General features: G+C 38.1%; 3 protein-coding genes across 9 annotated transcripts in view; 2 read left to right on the top strand and 1 right to left on the bottom strand.

Annotated features, from left to right (window-relative positions):
* The window catches only part of ntmt1 (N-terminal Xaa-Pro-Lys N-methyltransferase 1), a 141,494-nt gene extending 137,480 nt beyond the window's left edge, over nucleotides 1–4,014 (top strand). For 3 of the 4 annotated variants that reach the window (XM_048188417.1, XM_048188418.1, XM_048188416.1), the window contains 3 exons: nucleotides 1,070–1,244; nucleotides 2,852–3,104; nucleotides 3,217–4,014. In XM_048188417.1, the coding sequence (XP_048044374.1) occupies nucleotides 1,083–1,244; nucleotides 2,852–3,104; nucleotides 3,217–3,473 (672 nt within the window). In that variant the 5' untranslated portion in view covers nucleotides 1,070–1,082 and the 3' untranslated portion in view covers nucleotides 3,474–4,014. The remainder of the gene's footprint in view (nucleotides 1–1,069; nucleotides 1,245–2,851; nucleotides 3,105–3,216) is intronic. The other variant, XM_048188415.1, reaches the window with a different exon arrangement.
* An 895-nt stretch (nucleotides 4,015–4,909) lies between these two features.
* Nucleotides 4,910–12,332, bottom strand: ndor1 (NADPH dependent diflavin oxidoreductase 1). 4 transcript variants are annotated; one of them, XM_048188409.1, is made up of 15 exons: nucleotides 12,175–12,332; nucleotides 11,559–11,700; nucleotides 10,493–10,570; nucleotides 10,301–10,398; nucleotides 10,010–10,108; nucleotides 9,162–9,263; nucleotides 8,860–9,063; nucleotides 8,650–8,777; nucleotides 8,307–8,524; nucleotides 7,869–7,976; nucleotides 7,361–7,475; nucleotides 7,111–7,257; nucleotides 6,641–6,759; nucleotides 5,549–5,643; nucleotides 4,910–5,386 (listed from the first exon to the last, which is right to left on the bottom strand). In XM_048188409.1, the coding sequence occupies exons 2-15, from the start codon at nucleotides 11,691–11,693 to the stop codon at nucleotides 5,242–5,244; spliced, it is 1,791 nt and encodes a 596-aa protein (XP_048044366.1). In that variant the 5' UTR covers nucleotides 11,694–11,700; nucleotides 12,175–12,332; the 3' UTR covers nucleotides 4,910–5,241. The 4 variants fall into 4 exon arrangements, with proteins under 4 accessions (XP_048044366.1, XP_048044369.1, XP_048044368.1 ...); XM_048188412.1 differs by having other exon boundaries at nucleotides 8,307–8,521; XM_048188411.1 differs by lacking the exon at nucleotides 12,175–12,332 and adding an exon at nucleotides 11,967–12,119.
* A 1,939-nt stretch (nucleotides 12,333–14,271) lies between these two features.
* On the top strand, nucleotides 14,272–15,582 carry LOC125266166 (protein ZBED8-like). Its single transcript, XM_048186619.1, has one exon. It carries the CDS (start codon nucleotides 14,272–14,274, stop codon nucleotides 15,580–15,582), a length of 1,311 nt encoding a protein of 436 aa, XP_048042576.1.
* The last annotated feature ends 358 nt before the right edge of the window (nucleotides 15,583–15,940 follow it).

Below are 15,940 nucleotides of genomic sequence, written 5' to 3'. Positions count from 1 at the left end.
GATTATATGTTGTAATATCTTATTTTACCAGTCATTTGTCTGTCAGTCTACTGTGAAGTGATGCTTCCTGACAGCTGAGCTCAGACAGCAGAGATACATTTGGATTCAGGTGTCTGAATGTGACAGCTTCAGCATGTCAGGTCTCATTACAGGCTAAAGGATTGGCTCTTTACCATTTCATTGGAATTTTAATGTATCATTTCAGTATACAACTCAAAACCATGTCTTACTGACAGTGAACACTTGACTAGTTTTACATACTATGAATAATATTTGGCATTTGTGTATATTTATTGTAAAGTGTGCCTTGCCATATGAGAAGGTTTTCCCCTTGCCATGTTCACCATTCTCACTGGGCCATCAATAACATTTTCTAAATTGTCAACTGATTAAATTATGCATTTAGAAACTAATGCATTTTTACAATTCACAGAAGCTTCAGTTGAAGCAGCATCTATACCATGAAACTGTGCATTTACATGCTGTTTAAAGGGATAGTTCACCCAAAAATGTGAATTTTGCCATCATTTACTCACCATCAAGTTGTCCCAAACCTTTATAAATTTCTTTGTTCTACTGTATATGAAGGAAGATATTTGGAAGAATGTTTGTAACCAAGCATATCTCACCCCCCATTGACTACCATAGTATTTTTTTTGTCCTATTATGGTAGTCAATGGGGGGCAAGATATGCTTGGTTACAAACATTCTTCCAAATACCTTCTTTTGTGTACAGCAGAACAAAGAAATTTATACAGGGTTGGAACTACTTGAGAGTGAGATGACAGAATTTTCATTTTTGGGTGAGCTATCACTTTAATGTATCAGAGGCACCATATGCTTTTACACAGAAACTACAATTGCTATGAAATTGATTTAAATTTAAAATAATGAATATAGAAACATGAAATATAATTAAATATACTTTTAAATTTTATACTTATAGTTGAATATGTATGTTTATGAAAATGTAAATAAGATAAAAGTTAATTATAAATGGTGAAGATGAACTCTGACTTAATCACTCAGATATGTGGTAAAACTATTTTCTTTTGATCTCTGTGGTCAGGAGTTGCTCAAAGATGGAAGACTGTTTGATAGAAGACCAGACAACCTTTTACTCGAAGGCAGAACACTACTGGAAGGAAGTCCCACCCACTGTGGATGGAATGCTGGGAGGTTATGGCAGCATTTCCAGCATTGACATTAATGGCTCCAAAAAGTTTCTTCAAAAATTCCTTGGGGTGAGTAATTTTTATATATATATATGTATGTGTGTGTGTGTGTGTGTGTGTGTGTGTGTGTGTGTATCATTTCTTCCACAAAAATATTGAGGAGCACATCTGTTTTAAACATTCATAATAAGAATAAATGTCATATTAGCATATTAGTGCATATAGAATGATTAAATTAATGATAATATTGAACATATTAGAATGATTAAAGCTGCTGTAGGTAACTTTTGTTAAAAAAATTTTTTTTACATATTTGTTAAACCTGACATTATGTCCTGACAGTAGAATATGAGACAGATAATCTGTGAAAAAATCAAGCTCCTCTGGCTCCTCCCAGTGGTCCTATTGCCATTTGCAGAAATACACCGCTCCCGGTAAGAAACAACCAATCAGAGCCAGGAGGAGTGTCTTAGCAGTGTCAATCAATCAAGCTCGCGTGCGCGCTGATCTCACCCCTCCCATGCACAGCGCCAGCGCATACAGGCTTCAAGATTACCGATGTGCCGCAGCTTTGCTTATGGCGGAAAAACAATCCAAACTGCCAATTCCTCGAGTGGCACCTGCTCATAAAATAAAGACGGGTAAACGGAAAAAGACAGATGACGATGATAAAAAAGCCAAAAAGAAAGAATTAGATAGAGCCCGAAATAAAACGAGGGTAAATATCGGAGCGGCTTTTCCGAGGTGGAGGGAGCTACGTGTCCTGAACGGATTAAAAACCGATGCAGAGTCAGCCACATTTCTGCTTGACAAGTAAGTATCCCTGCTTGATTTGTTTAATTTTTTAAGAACTACACAACTAAGATAATTTCGAAACAGGACTGACAAATTATGTATGGCATGGTTTCTTGTAGATTTCAGGGTGGTCCTTTGCATATAACGTCGTTTTATTTCGCCATAAGCAAAGCTGCGGCACACCGGTAATCTTGAATTTGACGCCTGTACACTGTGCATCAGAGGAGTGTGATCAGCGCGCACGCGAGCTTGATTGATTGACACTGTTAAGACACTCCTCCTGGCTCTGATTGGTTGTTTCTTACCGGGAGCGGTGTATTTCTGCAAATGGCAATAGGACCACTGGCAGGAGCTAGAGGAGCTTGATTTTTTCACAGATTATCTGTCTCATATTCTACTGTCAGGACATAATGTCAGGTTTAACAAATATGTAAAAAAATATTTTTTTACAAAAGTTACCTACGGCAGCTTTAATGAAGGATCACGTGACATTGAAGACTGGATCTGCATTGACGGCTGAAAATTCAGCTTTTCTATCACAGGAATGAAATACATTTTAAAATATATTAAAATAGAAACGTTATTTTAAGTTGTAATATTTCACAATATTACTGTTTAGACTGTATTTTTGATAAAATAAATGCAGCCTTGGTGAGCGTAAGAGAATTTTTCAAAAACAATGACAAAACGAACGGTAGTATAAATCTTAAGTTATTGTTTTATTTCGAACTCTAGTTCACTGTTATAGTGATTATTTGACAGAAATATCTTGAAAATGGAGTTAGACCGTAATCTTGCCTACAGTTACTGAGCTCCACCAAACCTTAAATGAAAGTACATGAAGAAACACACTATTGTCTGGTTTCCTATTTTCCTCTAAGGAAGGCCAGGGTAAGACTGGGACGGGCTGTGCTCTGGACTGTGGAGCTGGTATTGGCCGTATCACCAAGCGGCTGCTCCTGCCTCTCTTCCGTACAGTGGACCTAGTGGATGTGACGCAGGAGTTCCTGGATAAAGCTCGTACATACCTGGGTGAGGAAGGCAAGCGGGTGGAGAACTACTTCTGCTGTGGCTTGCAAGATTTTCAACCCCAGCCAGAACGTTATGATGTCATATGGATTCAGTGGGTGATTGGTAAGCCAATAGAATGGATTTATTTTGCTACACCATCTATCAGAAGAACAATAAACTGACCAGATGAGTCTTGCATTGTTTTGCAAACACAATAAACTCCATGTATCTTTAGGTCACTTGACCGACGATCACCTGGTGGAATTCCTGAGGCGTTGCCAGAGCGGTCTGCGTCCGGATGGCCTGATTGTGGTGAAGGATAATGTTGCGTATGAGGGTGTAATACCTGATGATGTAGACAGCAGTGTGTGTCGGAACCTGAATCTACTACGTCACCTAGTATCCAAGGCTGGACTCAACATCATCTGTGAGGAGCAGCAGCAGAACTTCCCTGAGGAGATCTATCAGGTTCACACTCTAGCGCTCAGATAGCTGCAAGCATTGCAAGAGTATGTTTTTGTGTGTTTGTTCTGAAGCCAATGATGTCAAAGGAAATTAGGATCAATGTTAGCTACACAAGAAGCTATGTGTTACTGTCTGTGTGATCGCCATTTTTTTAAAAAGGCACAAGACTTAAAGGTGATATTGGGAGCTTGGGATTTTACCTCAGGAGTTTGTAATATGGCAGCTAGGGCTCATAGCTGTCATGAATGTGAATGTAAAAGTGGCAAATGGTAGCTTTTCAGAGATCCAAACAGCTTCACACTCCAGTTTATCCTCGGTTTGAAGTCTTCTGTCTGACTCAGCAAGGTTGGAAAAACATGTGGAAGATAGGAACAATCAAAGAAAAATTGTAAACCACACACACTGCTTCATTTTTAGCAGTGGGTGTGCTAAAGACTAAAGAAGGGATAGTTCAGCCTAATGAAAATTGTCATCATTTTGTCACCCTCATGTCATTCAAAACTTTCCTCTGATGAATATAAAATATATTTATGATAGTGGTTTTTTTTTTTTTTTTTTTTTTTTTTAGTCCATACAATGGAGGTCATTGGTCTGGTTACCAACATTCTTCAAAATGTTGTCATTTGTGTTTGACAGCCATACAGGTTTGAAACAACATGATGGTGTGTAAATGATGACAGAATTCTCATTTTGGGGTGATCTATCCCTTTACGTCTATTTAATCAGAGTTTAGCATGTCTGTGGCACTGAACAATGTGTGTAAAACCTTTTAATATATGAGAATTTGAATGTTCCATTTTAATATGTGTGAATTTACAGCTGTTGACAGAAAACTCTCAACTGAACCATGTTGTATTTTGCCTTGAATAAATTAATATTTTGGAGCAGTCCTTGTATGAAACTTTGTTTATAACAGTGGATTTACCCTTTTGACTCAAACAATATTCACCTTCCCCCATCACTGCAAAGATATTTATGGTCTATCTGCTGTAATTGTTATAGATATATTTTAATGTGGTTGGTAAATTTAATATATTGAATTAACCACAGTTCATTCCAGAGGTTACATTATGTATTTAATGTTCTTCAGTAAAAACAAGTTAAAACCTAACAATTACAAAGCTACAGCACATTTGGTGCTTGGCCCCTAATTAGGGAATAAAAAGAAATATGATATCAGTTAGCATCTTGATTATGTATTTCTACTATGTAATTTATAGTTTGTTATATTAATAATATATAAATTGAAATCCTTTTAATTCATCCTTTGTCCACCTTGGAAGTTTGCAGAGACCCCCAGTTGAGAATCACTAATGTAAAAATATACCAGAAAGAGTTGGATTCTGCGCTATATTTTTTTCTAAATGAGCACATCCATACTAATTTTTGACTGGTCCACACTTCGTCCACATGATCAAGTCATTTTGACTCTTCAATGAAAAGTTACACAAAGAATCAGTAAATTATATTTCAGTCATTATTTATTTTAAAAGATTAAATGTATTTCCAACTTTGGTTTCTTTATTACTTTGTACTTCAATTAGTCAAATTTATACAATAAATATTAAAGTAACACAGATTACAGCTAACAGATCAAATTCATGGTCGGGTAGTGTGTGTATATGTATCAACTTCAGTTATGCTTATAGGTCCCAGTAACATTGTCAAAGGCAGTGGGAAAGAAAGTTGTCTGACCACAACTGAGGCTTGACCCTCAATTTTCAAACTTGGTGGAATCAACGTTTTCACTTGAGGTTATGTTTTGTTTAATAAGGCAATGGATGTAATGGAGAGATCAGGACCAGGTTTCACTTTGAAAGCGTCCAGTTTTCTCCATGGCATCCAGCATCTCTTGTGCCTGGTTTTCAGTCATGCCACCCTCTTTCTGGAATACTTCTTTCAGTGCGTCACATACACTTGTGGGCATCTGCTTGGCATTTCTGGAATTATGAAAAGGCAGCTAATTTCTGTCCTGCTCCTCATATATGCTGTAATATTGCTATATAACCAACCACACATATAGGGTATAACATTCCATAAAAATGTAAACGTTTCAGTAAAATTAGCTATTTTGTTGAATTTGATGTGAAAAACAGTCTCACCCTGCTATGTAAAAGAACGCTTTCTTCTTTGATATTAGATCCCATAAAAGTTTGCTTTGCTCCTTCACACGATGCTGAACGTAGATTTTATCCTCCTGTAAATGAACCATATTCAAATGTACCTAATTATATCCCTATAAAAGGAAATATTTCCAGCAACAATTATTGCAAAAATAATCAAATGAACACTGTAATTATGTTTGAGTTATACATGTCATTAATTACAATATATACATTAAAAAAGATTGATGTGCCTTCTTTTAAAATAAAAACATTCAACACATTTGATTTCAAAAGTCACATAACCTGCATACTACTGTATGACAAAAGACAATAGGTGTGTTCAGCGACCAATCGGCGAGAGCTGACGGTTGCAGTCAGAGACAGAATTGAAAACGGAGCCGTCAAGTTAAACACTCTCTGCTTCCCGTAGCGACGCTTGCGCAGTGTTTGCGTATTTTATGACAGACGAAGTGGATTAGATGCAATATTTGTCAAATACACAAATGTTTTCATGAAGCAACAGAAATACTTGTCATGTACTGCTTAATACAGTGCCATCTGTACAAGAATTAAGTATCATAAGCCTATACTATTTGTAAACCAACGAAGTGAGTCTATTGATTTTTTACTAGTTATTTTGATAAACATGACAAAATATTACATTATGGTTACATGAAAAGTGTTTTCATTGTAATAAAAACATGGATTTGTGAGCATTAGCAGAACTGAAGCAGTCAGAATAAACAAAAAACACACGTCATTGTAATCGGAGAATCCGTCCAATCGTAGAACAGCTGTGTCGTCATCAGAGCTTGTGCAGCTGCTCTGGAGAAACTCGCAGGCTGAGACAGCCGTCTGCTCTCAAAGCACTCGCGGTATGTTGATGCCATAACGTCACACAGTGACCTGGCTTTGGCGCGGTCTCAAATCAGACAAAATTTCTAATACTGCTTCAAGTCAGACGTTGATCGGTCTGTGCAGCACCGCATGAAGTCGAACACACCTCAAGTGTTCCTGGTTCCTCCCCTCTCCTATTAGACACACCTGCACAGTACAGTTATGGTAAGAGCTAAATAATACTCATCTGACCTGATCTCTGGAGAAGGCTGTGACAAGGGTCATGTGGCCCGCCTGCACCTTCTCCTCCCATTCTGATCGACAGTAGAAATCTTTTGATTCAGAGCGACAGCCAAAAAATAGCACATTAGCTGAAACAGGAGATGAGACTTAAGTTAGATTGTATTAGGACTAAACACTCAGACTCACCAACAGCAATATGCGTCATGGCACACATTTGGTCACTACTTATCAAATTATGAGAGTTCTAGGCCATTAAGTTCACATTTTACAAAGATATAATCAGAAAAATGTGCCCCCCCCCCCCCATCCTTTTCTTGATTCTTACCCTCAGCCCAATTCTGCACAAATAAATCAGAATATATCAGACCTTATGAGGAAGAAGTGTCCCTCACAATAAACTTTATTAGCAAAATACATGTTTGACCATCACTTTTCATCTTTTTCCTCTTCTGAATAACAACCAAATCCAACAAACTCACCCATCTTCCCCTGAGCAGCCCTCTCTTGTATGGCAGATCTGAAGGGAGCCACACCAGTTCCTGGACCCACCATTATCACAGGGGTGTTTGGGTCACGAGGGAAACTCAAACTCCCCTTCTTCACCCACAGCGGAACGTAAATATCTCCTAAACAGTATTTTGAACACCAATAGTGACTTTTTTAACTATCGATTCATACAATTTTTTTATTTGTCTGACTTCTTAATTCTTTCAGGTCGATCAGACAAACCTTTCGAGGGGTCCAGAGATGCAAGCCAGGAAGAACAGAGGCCTTTGCGTGGCTTAAAAAGCAAGGTTTTGTATTTCACCACAGCAAGCAAGATCTGGATTCGGTCAGGGTGTTGCTGTGGAATCAGACACAAATATTTATATAAATATTATACATGTATAATACCGTTCAAAACGTGCTGCTGATTTGGTGCTCAAGAAACATTTCTTATTATTATTATCAAACAGTTGTGCTGCTTAATATTTTTGTGGAAACCGTGATACATGTTTTGAGGATTCTTTGATGAATAGAAAGTTCAAAATTGAAATCTTTTATAATATTACAAAATGTTTTTAATGTTTCTTTCTTTCAAATCTTTCAAGCAATAAACAAATAAATAAATAAATAAATAAATAAATAAAAATATATATATATATATATATATATATATATATATATATATATATATATATATATATATATATATATATATATATATATATATATATACACATTAAAAATGATTTACCAAGAGAGAAGAGGCAATAGAGAAGGAGCGAGGCTGAATTTCTGGAAAAAGATCCAACAAGTAGTCAATGCTTAACTCGGATGTGGTGTGAGGGAAGTCTGTTAGTACCTGATCAACAAGAGTATAAAGGTTAAATAACATCTGCTCAGAGATCACAAAACCTGTTCAAATATCACTTGTACTAGCTTAGAAAGGGCAAATGCAGTAGATATTTCACTTCCTTTGTGTAAACATTAGAAAGTGTGATTACACTACTTGTTCACTGGTTACAGACTTTAATAACCACATAAATAAAGCTTTGTAGGCCACAAAATATATGAAAAAGCACTCAGCTCTCACATACTCCCTATGACAACAGAAGACCATGTATGAAATGAGTCTACGGACATCATAAAATAGTTGTATTATATCACATTAACAGTCAATGTGACCTCTGACCTCCAGGGCTGTTCGGCGGGGTCGGTTGCAGTAGGAGTGAAGAGCATCCTGACCCTGAGCAGAGCTAAACTCCAAAAGTTTTTCACGCTCCAGCTCATTAGTGGCAAAAGTGGCCAACAGCTCGAAGAAGGAACGACGTGGAACAGCAGAAATGTCCAGGAACTGTTCCACTAGAAAGCGAACAGAGCAGGGCTGAGGAAGACGTGCAGGAACTGCTACTACAGAAAGGAGAAAAACACAGACTTTTTCAGACTTTAAAAGGTATGTCTTTCTTTCTTATGTGGAACACAAAAGGAGATGTTTAAAATGCGGGTTAAGTAAGGTTTAAGATGTTAAGTATCACCTGTGCTGCTGTCAGTGGGAGTTAGTGTGAAGTAGCACTTGGGGTCAAGTTTCAATAGTTGGCAGAACTGCTCCACATCCTCTGCAGCATTACAAGGTCTCATCATTACAACGTCCCCTGGGTTGTACCTGTCAGAGATGGACACAATCTTTTAATACCATTTTGTGAGGACATCTCTATATATTATTTTAAATGGTTCATACTGCTCACTGGATGTTGGAGCCTGTGATGTCAAACTCGATATGCCTGACATCCTGGAAGTGTGAGGGATGAGTCACTCTCTGATTGAACACGACTCGAGCTGGAAAAGGCTGCAGCGAGGTGGGAGGTGCCTTATTATCAGGTGTCTGGAGATGCTCAATTTGCTTATCTGGAACTTCATCTAGGAAGTGGAAAACGTATCGGGGTGGAAGTCTGAAAAGATAGAACATTTTATATTAATTGTTATATATTTCAATTACGTCATCTGAGTGTTTTGAAGCTATTAGTGTTAGATTATGTGACATACATACTTTTCTTCTTCACGGATTGGAGCGAGGCCAGCTGGAGGAGGGTAGGCAGACAGGGTTTTCTGCCAGAACGAAAGCAACCAGGGGTCAATCACACCATCCGACCTGAGGAGCAATAAAAGAAATATCAGCTGTACAGAATGCGAACTTATATAGTGACTTTATTCAACAATATCTAGTGATGGGCGATTTCAAAACACTGCTTCAAAGCTTTACTAACCTTTTGTTTCGAATCAGTGGTTCGGAGCGTGTATCAAACTTCCAAAGTCACATGATTTCAGTAAACAAGGCTTGGTTATGTCATAAGTGTTTTGCAATTTCAATGGCTCACCACTGACTTTGGCAGTTTGATACACGCTCCGAACCACCGATTCGAAACAAAAGATTCATAAAGCTTTGAAGCTTCATGAAGCAGTGTTTTGAAATCGCCCATCACTAGAAATTGTTGAATAAAGTCATTATTTTGCCGCACAAAAAGTATTCTCGTCACTTTATAACATTAAGTTTGAACCACTGTAGTCACAGTTACACTGTTTTAAATACGTCTTCAGTAGCTTTCTGGGCACTGAATGTGTTAATTGTCTTGCTGGCAATGGAGGCCTCACTGAGCCATCGGATTATATCAAAAATATCTTAATTTGTGTTCTGAAGATGAACGAAGGCCTTACGGGTGTAGAATGACATGAGGGTGAGTAATTAATGACAGAATTTTCATTTTTGAGAGAACTAACCCTTTAATTATGGGACCCCAAGATTATTGAATGTGGTTTGCCCTTCAACATAAAATTTGGTATTACAATAGAAGAATAACAGAGATATTTGGTCAGTATGTATGAGAAACCTCTGCTCACCCCAGATCATGTTGATCATCAGCCAGTCCAACAGGCAGAAGCATATTAGCACCAAGCTGAAGCAAACGCTTATAGAGCTTCTTCGCAACAAAGTTGAATCTGGAAAATTGACCGAAATGGTTTTGTTGTATCAATCATATTATGCAGCCTGTAAAAACATTTATGTCCTCACTTCTAAAGAATTTACCCTTTCAAATGCATTAATAATATGCAGCTAAGAAAATACATAGACAATACAAAGTATAACAAAGTATAATGAAGTCTTTGTAAGCAGAACATCCGTCATCTTACTTCGGATATGAGGAGTCTCCGAGGCCAAGCACTGCACAGTCAAGCCGACAAAGAGAATCAGCAGGCAATGACTTCCTGAACAGGAATCTCCAGAATTTCTATATGAAGCAAATATAAAAATATTTAACATTTAAATATATGTAATGCATTCATTAGAGTTTATAGGCTAAATTCTGTTGTTTATAGACTGACCTTCATATTGTCTGGAGGGTCCCCCTGTCCTGTGGTGGCACAGACAAACACTACCAGAGACTCTGAGATCAGGTTGGCCTAATGAGGAGACATATAATAACATAAAACAAGGAGATCATATGAACTAATTACTATATATATTAACTATATCCAGAGGTGTACTGTACTTAAGTATCGTTTTGGCTACTTTGTAGTTGTACTGAGTATCAAAGATATTGGCAACTTTTACTCTCTACTTGACTACATTTTTGAGCAAGTAAATGTACTTTTTACTCCACTACATTTGTGATGAGTAATGCAATTACAAATGACATTTTTCATGGCCGCTTACTTTTTTTTGCAGCAGTTCTGATAAAGAAGCGATATCGCCATCTAAGGGCAGTGGAGGTACTATATCTTGTGCATTTTGCCTTTACTCCCCCAAAACTTGTCAACAAGGATACTTTATGTGAATGTGAGTGCATTAGCAGGTAGTTTCTGATCGCAGGTGTTTGATTTATTAGATGAGGAATTGACTGCAGCTGGTGATGAGGCTCAAACCAGCACATACAGTAGACTTTGACCATTTAATTTTACTTTACATTGTTTTATTTATCCGCTATATATGAGACTTCAGAGTTTGTAGACGTTTAAAAGGTTGTTGTGTCAACCGTGATTTAATGCAATATTGAGGTGTTCAGTTTTATTTTGATTTTAGAAAATACACTTGATTTCTCACCTTACAAAATTTCTCACCTTACAAATCAGTTGTTGTTTCTTATTTTCACTGGCAGTCTCTCAGGACTAGTGCATGTCTGAGCCTACATTCAGCATGAGTAAAATACTTAAGATGATTAAAATCAGATACTTTTAAGACTTTTCGTATTGGAATTGGTTACTTGTAACTTGTAGTGGAGTCATTTTTGATGTAAGATATCTGTACTTTTACTCAAGTATGGTTTTCAGGTACTCTTTACATCTCTGACTATATCATAATACTATTATTAATTAACTTACAACCCCCACACCATGCAAAGCTTCGCATTTCTGTGTATGACTGCAGACTGTATAAGCAACGTGTACTGACCACATTGTAAGTGTCCAGGGCTTCCACTCTGACTCTCATCCGCCTCCTCTGCGCCTGACGGCCGATCCGCTCGGCTGTGTCCTGCGCTGTTCCCGTCTGGCTCCCGTACAGAACCAGGAGAGTGTGGATGCTCATCTTGACACTGGCATTTGAGAAGCAAATAAGTGCAATAATGTTAATTTCTATGGTGTTTTTTATCAGTCGGCTTCAGATCAAAATACTATTTAATACTGGAACTTTTTATAATGAGATCAAAAGGCATGGGTGAGTTAGTTGTGAAGGCAGGTCAATAAGTTTTCAGTCATCCACCATCTACGTGACATTTCTCATGCAACGCCCTGCATCTTTTCGAGATCTACGTTATAGAAAATATTCTATCGTGTAAGATGTACCTGAAAATGTAAGCACCTTAAGTGAAACTCTCACTATCCTCAGCACATATTTTGACAGTAATGAGTGACTGTAAAACAGACTTCATTGGGACACCAGCATGTTGTCATGGAGCGCTTTACGGCAGAATTCAATCATTTTACGACAATTGCGAAACTCATTCACGCCACATGTATGTTTTGTCAAAACTGAGCTAAAATTGATAATTAGATATCCGGAAACATACCTAAATGGTATTAATTCTCCTCTCTTCTGTTCGCCACTTGACTACTCACGACGGGCACAGTCAGAGAGAACAAGCCCTGGCACTCCAGTGGAAACTAACCAATAGAATCGAGTCTTACGTTCACCAACCAAGATTGACCCCGCCCACTCAGCCTACAGGGAACCACCCATCTATCTATCTATCTATCTATCCATCTATCTATGACGTGCTTAATAACATCAAGCAAAAATAATAACAGCAAAAATAATAATCGCAAGCAAAACTTAAGACAAACTTGAAAATGAGAAAATGAGGGAAAAAAACAATTGGATGCACAAAAAGAAAAATAACCATACCTCAATGTGTTATAGAACGGCAAAACACAATATTGTAGAGACTTAAATACTATTTAATCTAATAGAAACACATATTAATCATAAAACATATTCAGATTCACATACAAATCGTAGTTTTCATTTATCAATTCCGTTATTGCAAAACAAAGTTAAGAAAACTAATCCGAAATCAGTTGCTGGTGTATGTTTGGAAACATTTTGATTGACGTTAAAAAGAAGGTTTTATAGGCAGGTTGACTGGTCTTATCAAAGACAAATAAAATACATGCATACATGTATTTTATATGTCTGTAGTTGGGTATTATACATAGACAGTAAAAGAAATGGACACAGCGACCCCATTGGAACTCAATTGAGACAAGTGAAGCCCATTTTTAGCGATTTTTAGCACTTCCGTTTCTGACGCGCAGACTCAAACGAAGCTTGATGACGTCAGCACCCTGTCTGACAGATGTAAATCTTCTAGTAGCTGTGCGTGCAAACTGCCATCGTTAATCTTGCAGAGACGGCGAGCTTGAGCGGGGAGTTCTTTGGCGTGAGTGAGCAGGAGTAATTATTCTGATTAATTATTTTGTATAGTATTTTAAAATGTAACGCCAGTACGCCATATTAAGTTAATGCATACTATTGCCTGCGAGCTTCTCCTCCTGTCTGTACGGTAAATTCTCTACTGTGCGACAGAGAGTCGAGTGGTTATGACGCAATCGTTAGCCTATTTTTACAAAAACTGTTTCTACGGGGCCATAATGTAACATAGAAGGTAATGGAGCCCTTTATACATTGTCGTGTATCTTTAGAAATAAATAATGGACAAATTGAGTCTTTAAACGCCTCAGATGTAAAGTTATGTGCTGTCAAAGTGACGCCAAAATGAATGGGAGTCAATGGGATGGCTAACGCAAGTGAAGTTCTGCTACAAGATGGCGGCACGCGGCCGACTTCAACTTCCGGTCGACTTCCTTGGGCACTGGTATTATATCACAACTCTCTTTTCTGTCCGTTAGAGCAGTGGTTCCCAACCCTGGGGTCGCGACCCCCACTAGGGGTCGCTAATAATTTTCGAGGGGTCGCCAGTCGCCAATCTTTTTTTTTTTTTAAAGAGCACGATAAATTAATTCTGATTAAAATAATTCTGAAAAAAAAAAATGTAAAAAAATTAAACATGACAAAAAAAAAATCCTTAACGCCGAGAATTTTGCAACATATCGCGAGAGTGGGAAGATACAGACGTAACTTCGAAAAAAAAACGAGGCAAAGAGAAAATATGGCAAAGCGGCGAGGAGAAGATAAAAATGAATGCGCTAAAAAGAAAACAAGGCCTTATTTAGACAGTTATCTTGAATTTGGTTTCATTGAAGCGATGGACAAGGTGAGAATTGAGTGTGTAATCTGTGGTGAGAGACTAGCGAATGAAAGCATGAAGCCCTGCAAACTAATGAGACATCAGAGCACCAAACACCCACAGACGGTGGGTAAACCTACAGAATTTTTCCTGAGGAAAAAAGAACTTGTTATGTCAAATAGACCCCAGAACATAATAGATGTTTTTACAAGAGCTGGAAATGAAAATAGACAGGCAACGGTTGCATCCTTCGAGTGCGCTCTCTTAATTGCCCAATCAAAAAAGCCACACACCATCGGGGAAACTCTGCTCAAACCCGCATGTGTAAAAATGGCAGAAATAATGTGCGGGGCACAGGCAGCTTCAAAACTAAAAACTGTACCTCTGTCTAATAATACAATAAAGCACAGAATCGACAGAATGGCAAATGATGTTGAGAACACACTGATTGAAAAGTTAAAGATGCACCCATTTTCCATCCAACTTGACGAAACGTCTACTGTGGCGGATGAAGCAGTCCTCATTGCATATGTGCAGTACGTTGATGACTCCGAACTAAAGCAGGACATACTTTTGTCGACTAATTTGTCTACAACAACACGAGGAGAAGATATTTTCCACGCGATTGACACGTACTTCACAAAGAATCAGATTCCCTATAATAATTTAGTCGCATGCTGCACTGATGGAGCTGCTTCAATGATGGGAAAAAACAAGGGCTTCAATGCACGTTTGAAAGAAAAAGCACCCTACTGTCTTGTGTTTCACTGTATGATACACCGTCAAGCCTTGGCCAGCAAACACCTCTCTGATGAACTTAATGAAACAATGAAGACAGTTGTAAAGATCGTTAACTTTATAAAAGCCCGCCCGGTAAACAAGCGAATCTTTGCGGAGCTGTGTGAAGATGAGGTGCATCAGACACTCCTCCTTCATACCGAAGTGCGCTGGCTATCAAGAGGCCAAGTGTTGGTTCGTTTTATTGAACTAAAAGAAAAAATAAAAGAGTTCCTGAAAATGAACAATCAGAAGCTGTTTGACGAAATGACAGATGCATTTCTCATCAGAACGTCATACTTGGCGGATATTTTCAGCCTCTATAATGAAACAAACAAGCGCATGCAGAGCGCGGATGCAAATGTGCTGGAATGCAAGGAAATTATTGACGCATTTGTGCATAAAGTGGACTTTAGGAGGAATAAGCTGATGAAACGAGACCTACACCATTTTCCATCACTTCTTAAACAGACCGGGGGAAATTTGCCTGAATCCTTGAGCAAGGAGTTCATACTTCACATGGAACGGCTACAGAAAGAGATGACGTCACGGTTTTCGGATGTTGATGAACATGTCGCTAAATGCGCATGGGTAATGGATCCATTCACTGCGCAGGAGGAGGACGTGGAGTATTTACAAGCGGAGGACGAGCTCTTGGATATCAAGTCTAATTCTCTTCTGAGGAGATTCTTCAATGAACACGGGTACAAACGGTTCTGGCTGGTGAAAGGACCTAACGTCGCACCCAAGCTTGCGCACCATGCTACAACCAGACTCATCCTGCCATTCGCCACAACATACCTGTCCGAGACTGCTTTTAGTTCTCTGGTAACCATCAAAACGAAGGCACGCAACAAGCTGGATGTGCACCATGACTTTCGTATGGCTGTCACGAAAATCATGCCTAATATACAATCTCTAGCCCTGGATATGCAGGCCCAGACTTCACATTAAATAGTCACATTAAAACAATTAAATAAGGGCTTTAATTCAACCAGGAACAAGAGAAAAGGCATGAAAAAACATAACTTACAATATGTAAATATTTATTATGCAGTGGTTATTGTTGTGTTTTAATTGGTGAATGTTTTTAGTTTTTAGAATGCAAAACAAAAAATACATTAATTCTCTGAATAAGTGATATTCATGTTAGTAAATTTTAATTTGCTTCTGTTTGTTCATCAGTTAAAAAGCACAGGCTGAAAACAAAAGTCGGTCATTGTGAACCCTTGCATGTTGTTACACGTTTAAGGTAATAAGTGAAATGGATAGATTTGATATTTACGCTAACAGATTAAAATGTGCTGTTATT

The sequence above is a fragment of the Megalobrama amblycephala genome, linkage group LG4 (assembly GCF_018812025.1).
Source record: "Megalobrama amblycephala isolate DHTTF-2021 linkage group LG4, ASM1881202v1, whole genome shotgun sequence".
In the NCBI taxonomy this organism is placed as follows: domain Eukaryota; kingdom Metazoa; phylum Chordata; class Actinopteri; order Cypriniformes; family Xenocyprididae; genus Megalobrama; species Megalobrama amblycephala.
This window is presented reverse-complemented; position numbering and strand designations above follow the sequence as displayed.